At 38.3% G+C, this 9,417-nt stretch overlaps 1 protein-coding gene across 1 annotated transcript; it reads left to right on the forward strand.

Annotated features, from left to right (window-relative positions):
• Nucleotides 1-3,108: 3,108 nt before the first annotated feature.
• On the forward strand, nt 3,109-9,007 carry PTGS2 (prostaglandin-endoperoxide synthase 2; the record flags this gene model as incomplete). The annotated part of the gene is made up of 10 exons (XM_081300078.1): nt 3,109-3,160; nt 4,305-4,421; nt 4,530-4,673; nt 5,428-5,571; nt 5,984-6,165; nt 6,778-6,861; nt 6,959-7,205; nt 7,499-7,785; nt 8,317-8,464; nt 8,598-9,007. The coding sequence occupies 10 exons, from the start codon at nt 3,109-3,111 to the stop codon at nt 9,005-9,007; spliced, it is 1,815 nt and encodes a 604-aa protein (XP_081156204.1).
• Nucleotides 9,008-9,417: the final 410 nt, after the last annotated feature.

Raw genomic sequence — 9,417 nt, forward strand, 5'->3', positions numbered from 1 at the left:
GATATTGGAATATCCATAATCTACTTCCTCTTGCTGCTTTATCAGTTTTGCCTCGTGTACATTAATACTATCTCATTTGGCAATACACCCGAGGACTGCCATATCGCTGGAGAATTTATCTTGCCATCATACATGAAGTTCCCCTTATTCCTCATAATTTTCCTTGCTCTATAGTCTGCCCTGTCCAAAATGAATAGAGCTATTCTAGTTTTCTTGGATTTGTATTATCGTGGCATATCTTTCTCTTTTTATCTGTATTTTCTTTGTTTACTTATTATGAATGACATTACTTCAATTGATACATATTTCATTCCTTTTCAGTATACACAAAACTTAAATCTAAAATGAATGCTGCAGGGGCTGGAGATGTGGCTCAAGCGGTAGCGCACTCGCCTGGCATGCGTGTGGCCCAGGTCCGATCCTCAGCACCACATACAAACAAAGATGTTGTGTCCGCCAAAAACTAGGAAATAAATATTAAAAAAAGTAAAAATAAAAAGAATAAGGAGAAAAAATAAATAAAATGAATGCTGCAAATGTCAATGTTTAGGAACGTTAGGAAGTTACAGACAAAATTTGTCTAGCAATCTTCCCAGCATTTTAGGAAAAAAAAAAAGTTGATTAAAAACTCAAGGAGCAGAAGGGGGCAGTAAAACTCAACAGACTGCTCTGAAGATTTTTAAATATTCTTTATTTTCCCTTCATACTGAAAGTTTCCCAACAAATTTGAGATCAATAAAAGAAGTCTTATACAACAGATACATACATGTGCCTAAAATATACACAGAAACACCATATATATACAAAATTGAGAGCTATAATTTTTATATAAAAAACCTTACCCTGTGTGGTACAAAATAATCATTGTGCTTTTCCATATAAAATGTTTAGCCGTCTTGAATTGATTTGGGATATTCAATATGCCTTTTGTGACCAGCATCTCAAAATGTACCTATTCATTTCATTTTATCTGTGTCACACTTGTTAAATTACATAATGACCTTTCCCTTTTTTTCCCCAAGCCCATATTTGGACTTCCTTTCAAAACTGAGTCTTGGTTTCTTCTAGAGCTTTTTTCTTTTTTTTTTTTTTTTTTTTTTTTTTTTTTGTAGGGTGGGGTGGGATTGAACGCAGGGGCAATTTACCCCTGAGCTATCTGCCCATTGTTTTATTTTTCATTTTGAGACAGGGTCTGGCTAAGTTGTTTAGGAAACCTCCCTAAATTGCTTAGGGTTTAACTAAATTGCTGAGGCTGACCTTGAACTTGTGATCCTCCTGCTTCAGGCTTTGCAGCTTCTGGGTTTATAAGAGTGCCCCACCCTAACAGGCAGGGTATGGCTTCTTACAGGCATCTAATCAAGATTAAAATTAGTAGCTTTAAAACTGAAAATTTAATTTAAAAAAAGAAATTTTTAGTAGCTGCAACCTTATTCATTTAAAATTAGGATGAAAAATAGGATTTTTTTAAAAGAAATTATTAAAATAAATGTTCTGTGCACTGGGTGAAATTTTATATAGGAATCAGTGCAACAAATAAATGGGGTGCCACAATGGGGGGCTCTAATATGACTGGAAGAGTACACAAGTTTTCTGGATGGGATAGGATTTTAGTCATTTGTGTCTCATTGTAGCATCAGATAATGTGTACATTAAGCAAAATGGTAAAACAAACAAAAAAAATTTCCTCTCTTCTTAAGACTTCTACAAATCCATGAATCTGGTGTAATTTCGATTTTGGGGTTTTTTTTTCAATCTTTTTCTATTCATCCTAAGAAAGTAGGGCTTAACTGAATTTGTTGTTCTCTATCTATTTTGGTTTAATACTTCAAACTCACATACCTCTCTTTGACCACCACCAAAGATAAATAGTAAGGAAAAACAAGGGAAAATGAAATTCAAAACTGTAAAAATCACCTTTTTTTTTTTTCATCTAATACATTTCTCATAGAACTATGTTCCAAAATGAGGTTTTAAAATTAACTCTAATAAGCCCAGACAATTAAAAAGCAAATGAAAGTTATGTTTTCTTTGATCCATGGTCACAACTTCATCAACTTTTTATTGGGAATTGCTATGAAAAGCTTGTGACGGAAATGGTGAAAAAACATTCAGTAAAAGGAGAAAAAAAAAATACCTTCAAGCAAATGCTTCCGGCACTTAGCATTCCTGCAGATTTGGGGTATAACTGTTTCCATTATCCATTAGAAGGCAGGAAATGTTATGCTGGGAAACCCTGGAGTTCATGTTGACTATTATTTACCCAGTAATTGATTAGGAGTAGTGAAATTTTTTTCCTTTCTCCCCTCTTTTCAAGAAGCAAAGGAAGAACCCTTATTTTAAAAGGAAATTTTGGTAGAAATTAGAGCTGTGGACACTTAGCCTAGCTATTACATTCTGTTCAACATAACAAAAATAAAAGGTACTTTTATGTGCTCCACATACAACTGGTTAAGCTTGGTCAATAAACAGCATGAGTCGTGTCATCCTTTCTTAGGTCCCCCAAAGACTAGAGACCTGGGCAAGGGAGAGGTGATCCCCTGCGCTCTTGGGCTTCGGGGCGCTCCGGTTCCCCAGGGGAAGCCGCGTCCTCCTCGGGCTCCGGCATCCCGTCCAAGGCGAAGGGTCACGGCACCCGCTCTGGGAAGCGCTCTGTCCAAAACCGGAAAAAAAGAAAAGGAACGTGGCCAAGCCCCCGGGGGGCGCACCCCGGAGGTGGAAAGAATAGGAGACGAGGGGGACAGTTCGCTTCGCACCCACCTTGGGGCGGCGGAGGGCAGCTTCGCGTGTTTCCGACTTTTTTTTTTTTTTGCGTGAGTAAAACTCCTGACCCACCCGGGTTTACGCAACTTTTTTAAGTGCAGAGGGGAAAACGGCGGTGGAGAGTAAGACCAGGCGATGGAAAAAGTCCGTATGACGTCACGTGGGCTTGGTTTGCAGGCATAAAAGGGAGGGTCTCTCCGCCAGCGTTCAGTTGTCAAACGACCTGAGCAGTGAGCGTCAGCACTCCCGGGATCTCCGCAGCGGCGCCTCCCGCAGGGCCACCTCCAGACGACAGCCGACCCGACAGCCAAGCTCCGCCCGCCGCGCCGCGCCCCGCCCTCGGCCACGATGCTCCGGGCCGCTCTGCTGCTCAGCGTCGCCTTGGCCGTCAGCCACGCAGGTGAGTACCGCGTGGCTTGCCCGCGCCCAGGCTGAGTTTCCGCTCAGACCTCGGTCCATCTCGGCAGGCCGACTCCTGAAGAGACGGGCTGGGTGAATTTGAGCTTGAGTCCAAAAGAACTGGGAGGCTCTCCCCGTTTTGCCACCCAATCTGATCTCATGCACCAGCTCCTGAACCGGTCTAAGACTCACTCATCCAGTAGACAGGAATAGAGATCCTAATGTGCAGGTTGTCATTTTAAGACGGGATCTGATGGATACCTGTGAAACGTGTGTGTGTGCCACCTCTTGTTACCAAACAGCAGGCATTGTGTTTTTGTGTTTTCTTTCTGTTTTTGACGGAGGATTGAAGCCCAAGGGCGGCTTAATCACTGAACTACAGGATGCTTTTTCCGCTAAATTGCTTAGGGCCTCGCTAAATTGCTGAAGCTGGTTTGGAACTTGAAATCCTCCCGCCTCAGCCTCCGGAGCTGCTGGGATTAAGGCGTGCTACCACTGCGCCAGGCAAGCCAGCAACCATTGTTTTAATTAATACTCTGGTCAGTGCTTTCCGGCCCCAGGGAAACTCAAATTATGTTTTAAAACAAAATATTTGAAAAGTAAAAGCTGTTTGGACTTTGAAAGTTTGCTAAATTTCAATTAATCTAGCCAGGAGCAAGCCTCTAATGCTAGAGGCTCGGGAGGATGAGGCAAAAAAGATCGCAAGTTCGAAGCCAGCCTCAACAATTTAGCAAGGACTAAAGCAACCTAGTGAGACCCTGTCTCAAAAAATAAAAACAGGCTGGGGATGTGCCTCAGTGGTAAGCACCCCTGGGTTCAATCCATGGGACTACCACTACTAATAATAATTAAAGTACTAGATCCAATCCATTTGAAAGTGCTGCTTTGAGAGTCTTAAAGTTTATTTAAAGAAACCTCAGAAATGTGAATTATCAAGTTGAGTAATCTGTTACTCTTACTTAGAATAATAAATTAGTATTTCTAGCATAACCATTCAGTGAGAAGGGTTTAAAAATTGTATTCCATGACTTATTTCTTGAATTTATTATTGTAAAGATGCCCCATAGTTAAAATATGAAACATTTTAAGTCAAGGTTAAGACACTGAAGAATGTTTGATGTGCTGTCCTTACTTTTATATTGTAGCAAATCCTTGCTGTTCCAACCCATGTCAAAACCAAGGTGTATGTATGAGCATAGGATTTGACCAGTATAAGTGTGACTGTACCAGGACAGGATTCTACGGTGAAAACTGTTCAACACGTAAGTTTCCCCTTGAGTTTCTTTATGTGGGTTGGGATTACATACAGGTATCATTATAGATTTTTGTCTTATGATGAGTCTCATTTCTCTCTCTTTGCTCTCTTACAGCTGAACTTTTGACCAGAATAAAACTACTTCTGAAGCCCACTCCAAACACAGTCCACTACATACTTACCCACTTCAAGGGAGTCTGGAACATTGTCAATAATATTCCCTTCCTGCGAAATTCAATCATGAGATATGTGCTGACTTGTAAGTACAAATCTCTTTCTAAGGTTTTCAGCTTCTTCAAAGAAACATTATAATAATGAAGATTACTAAACCCAATCCAAAAACCTATTTCCAACCTGTCAAAATGACTTTAAATGTAACTTTTTAGTTTGTCTGATCAGAAATATTGACATTTTGGGCTGGGGATGTGGCTCAAGCGGTAGCGCGCTCGCCTGGCATGCGTGCGGCCCAGGTTCGATCCTCAGCACCACATACCAACAAAGATGTTGTGTCCGCCGAGAACTAAAATAAATATTAAAAATTCTCTCTCTCCTCTCTCTTTAAAAAAGAAAAATATTGACATTTTGGTCCCATCTAGTTGATACAATTCTGTCCTGTAGTCAATTCTACTCAGAAGACTCCATCCCTCTATTTCAGCCAGTTTGTATAGTTTTTCATTCACATAAATGGTTAATTTGGATTTGGTTCAGAAAGAAATTCTATACTTCTGAAGTAGTGCCTTGCACAACTATTCTTATTATAGGTCTCTTGAGCAGAGAATTGAAGCTACTAGAGAAATAAAAGATTGCTAGAGCATAGTACTCTTGTAAAGCATGTATATTTTAGTAAAGATGCATTTTCACTGGTAGTTACACTGAAATGTAGTGATTTTTAGAGTATCTTTGGAATTGAATTTAATTTCTGTACTACCTTCCACATTTTGAAATAAAAATGAACATTGATTTGGTGTGCATATGGAGACCAATAAAATATTTTTTTTTCTTTTAACTTTCAGCCAGATCACATTTGATTGACAGTCCACCAACTTACAATGTGCACTATGGCTACAAAAACTGGGAAGCCTTCTCTAACCTCTCCTACTATACCAGAGCCCTTCCTCCTGTGGCAGATGACTGCCCAACGCCCATGGGTGTGAAAGGTGGGTGAGAATAAATGATTATGGAGGCATTAATTGTAGTAGAGATTGGATCACTACCTATAAAGTTCAAACCTAAACTTCCATTAACAACAGTATAGTTTTCCTTTTATGTGGATAACCATAGAACTTTTTTTTTCAAAAAAAATATGAATCTGTAAACTTCCATAAAATTAAATGACCATTTTGGTATAATGTCCTAATAATTATATTATTAAAACCAAATTAATGCTAGTTTAAATAGAAAAAATTATTTAAGAAGCTGTTCTCCAATATCTTAGAATTTTCATTGATATTATGATCCTCTTGACAATTGTATGTACCCTGTAAGTGATGAATGTCCTCAAAGTGACAGTCATGTCTGTCCCCTTTAATATGTAGGTGGATTTTTATCTTGGCTTTATTCATTTTTCAGGGAAGAAGGAGCTTCCTGATTCTAAAGAGGTGTTTGAAAAAGTTCTTCTAAGAAGAAAGTTCATTCCTGATCCCCAAGGCACCAATATGATGTTTGCATTCTTTGCTCAGCACTTCACCCATCAATTTTTTAAGTCAGATCGGAATCGAGGGCCAGCTTTCACCACAGGACTGGGCCATGGGGTAAGACTGACTTAAATCAGAACTGTAGCAGATAATAAATGCTAACATTTGTACCATACCAAATAATTCACCCTCATTTTATAAAATGTCTATAAAAACCTTAGTAGAGTTCTCCATTTTAATTTACTGGTTTAGTAGAAGTATTTACACAGACACACACATTCTTATTTGAAGTTTTTTGTTATGTATTCACTGAAATGTCATGTGAAACAAGAATTTTGTATCAATTCACTTTTCTAGGGTTTTTTTTTATTCTATTTTTTTCCCTGAAGTGCTAGGGATGGAACCCAGGATCTTACTAGTGGGCAGGCACTCTACACTGAGTTACAGCCCCAGCCCTCACTTTTTAATGTTATTTTTAGAAATATCATAATGATTATAGTGAAGCATATAAAATTCTTAAGCTCAGTATGGGTACTGATACCTTTAAACACAAGACATAGGGGCTTGTAGATTCAGTGGGTAAACAAATTTTAATATTTTGTGGTTATAAAAAATTTGCTGTATTAAAATTTTAAAAAATTAAATGATCAAGTTATTTAATGATGAATTATATAAAAATCATAAGATTGTTCAACAGCAGCAAATTGAAAATATTCCATAATTTTCTAGGTGGACCTAAGTCATGTTTATGGTGAAACTCTGGATAGACAACATAAGCTGCGCCTCTTCAAGGATGGAAAACTGAAATATCAGGTATATGCCCTTGACAGTTCTGACTCTTCACTTACACTTTATCGCTAGTGATAAAAACGTTTTTTAAACTCTTATTAATGTTTATTCCTGTTTACAGGTGATTGATGGAGAGGTGTATCCTCCCACAGTCAAAGACACTCAGGTGGAGATGATCTACCCCCCTCACATCCCTGAACACCTTCAGTTTGCTGTGGGGCAGGAGGTCTTTGGTCTAGTGCCTGGTCTGATGATGTATGCCACAATTTGGCTACGGGAACATAATCGAGTGTGCGATGTGCTTAAACAGGAACATCCAGAGTGGGATGATGAGCGGTTGTTCCAGACGAGCAGACTAATATTAATAGGTGAGCAAGAGAAAATTATCTAAAATTATCTAAACTAAACCCTCATCCCCAAAGTATAGTTTATTGGTACCTTTGCTGTGGGGCAGGAGTAATTCGAAAGGAATGTTGTAAATGAAAAAACATACACCATTAATTTGGTCTATGAGCATGATCATTAATATAACCACCTTTGATTTGATATTAATTTTAAAAAGAAACAAAGAATAGCAAATTAACAAAATTGCATGTTAGTTGCTTGAAAGCTTATTATCAGAAAGCATTAAGATTTTTAATTCTTTGTCTTGTGCAAATAGGGGAGACCATTAAAATTGTGATTGAAGACTACGTCCAGCACTTGAGTGGCTATCACTTCAAACTGAAGTTTGACCCAGAGCTGCTTTTCAACCAACAATTCCAGTACCAAAACCGTATTGCTTCTGAGTTTAACACACTTTATCACTGGCATCCCCTTCTGCCTGACACCTTTCAAATTCATGACCAGGAGTACAGCTATCAACAGTTTATCTACAACAACTCCATATTACTGGAACATGGACTTACCCAGTTTGTTGAGTCATTCACCAGACAAATTGCTGGCAGGGTAAGCATTACTGAAACAAAAGACTGGCCAGTGACTGTAGAATTTCTGACAGAAATTAAGTTTTCTTGAAGTTAGTAAAGGAAAAATCAAATTATTTTACTACTAAAATTATTCTCTTAAAATAAGAAGCATAAATTTTCTTTGATATCTAAAGCTTTAGTGCACAGTTGTCAAGAAAATAATAATACATACCCATACCTTAAAAATATTTTTAAACCTTTATATAAATCTTACAGATTATAGAAAAATGCAGCTTCATTTGTATAACTTTAAAAGGCAAATTAGTGCTGTTACAATGTATATAAGCAGGCTGGGGACATTGCTCAGTTGGTAGAGTGCTTGCCTCCCATGCACAAGGCCCTGGGTTCAATCCTCAGCACCATAAAAGAAAAAAACAACAAAAAAGTATATATAAGAATCTTTCCAAGAGATAAAAATAGTTTACTTCTACTCTGAACATTTCTACTTTTAAAGCAAAAGGAGTAAATATGCCTAAAAATGTTTTTTAACAATTTAATTCATTTTGCACAGGTTTCTGGTGGCAGGAATGTGCCATCTGCAGTACAAACAGTGGCCAAGGCCTCAATTGACCACAGCAGAAATATGAAATACCAGTCGTTCAACGAGTACCGCAAACGCTTCAACCTGAAGCCCTACAAATCATTTGAAGAACTTACAGGTATACAATTTTCTAGACTCTTCAAAGAATCAAGGGTCTATGGAAACAACAGGGGAGTTGAAAGCAAACTGAAGGGATGAAAATCTTAAAAAGTTTTACATTGGATATATTTCTGTCTTCTTCACCTTCCCAGGAGAGAAGGAAATGGCCGCAGAGTTGGAAGCCCTCTATGGTGACATTGATGCCATGGAGTTCTATCCTGCCCTCCTGGTGGAAAAGCCTCGTCCTGATGCCATCTTTGGTGAGACCATGGTGGAAATGGGAGCACCATTCTCCTTGAAAGGACTTTTGGGTAATCCTATATGTTCTCCTCACTATTGGAAGCCAAGCACTTTTGGAGGAGAAGTGGGCTTTAAGATCATCAACACGGCCTCTATTCAGTCCCTCATCTGCCGTAACGTGAAGGGCTGTCCCTTCGTCTCATTCAGTGTTCAGGATCCACTGCTCACCAAGACAGTCACCATCAATGCAAGCGCTTCTCACTCCAGACTAGAAGACATCAATCCCACAGTACTACTGAAAGGGCGTGCAACAGAACTGTAGAAGTCTATTGATCATATTTATTTATTTATGGACCATTCCTTAACTTAAATAATTAATATTTATATTAATATATTTATATTAAACGCCTTATGTTACTTTCCATCTTCTGTAACAGAAGGCTGCAGTACTCTTATTAGAGAGGAAGGGGTCACACTTGTGGAAATTACTGTGTCACTACTTCTAAGATTATTTTCTTCCACTTAAGGGGGAAAAACAGTTCATTCTTCTCTTTAGAAAACAATGGGAAGTGACTTGACATGTTTTTACTTGAATTTCAGTGTATAGTAATTTGAACATTCAAATACTTACAAGATGGAAATGCTGCAGTTTCTACACTGCCATTATTTTTAATCTGCCTTTTATGCTGCAATAGAGCAACTAGGGTTGGAATTTTAAAGGACTTTTGGGTA

The sequence above is a fragment of the Spermophilus citellus genome, assembly GCF_964194105.1.
Source record: "Spermophilus citellus genome assembly, chromosome: 6".
NCBI classification, from domain to species: Eukaryota; Metazoa; Chordata; class Mammalia; order Rodentia; family Sciuridae; genus Spermophilus; species Spermophilus citellus.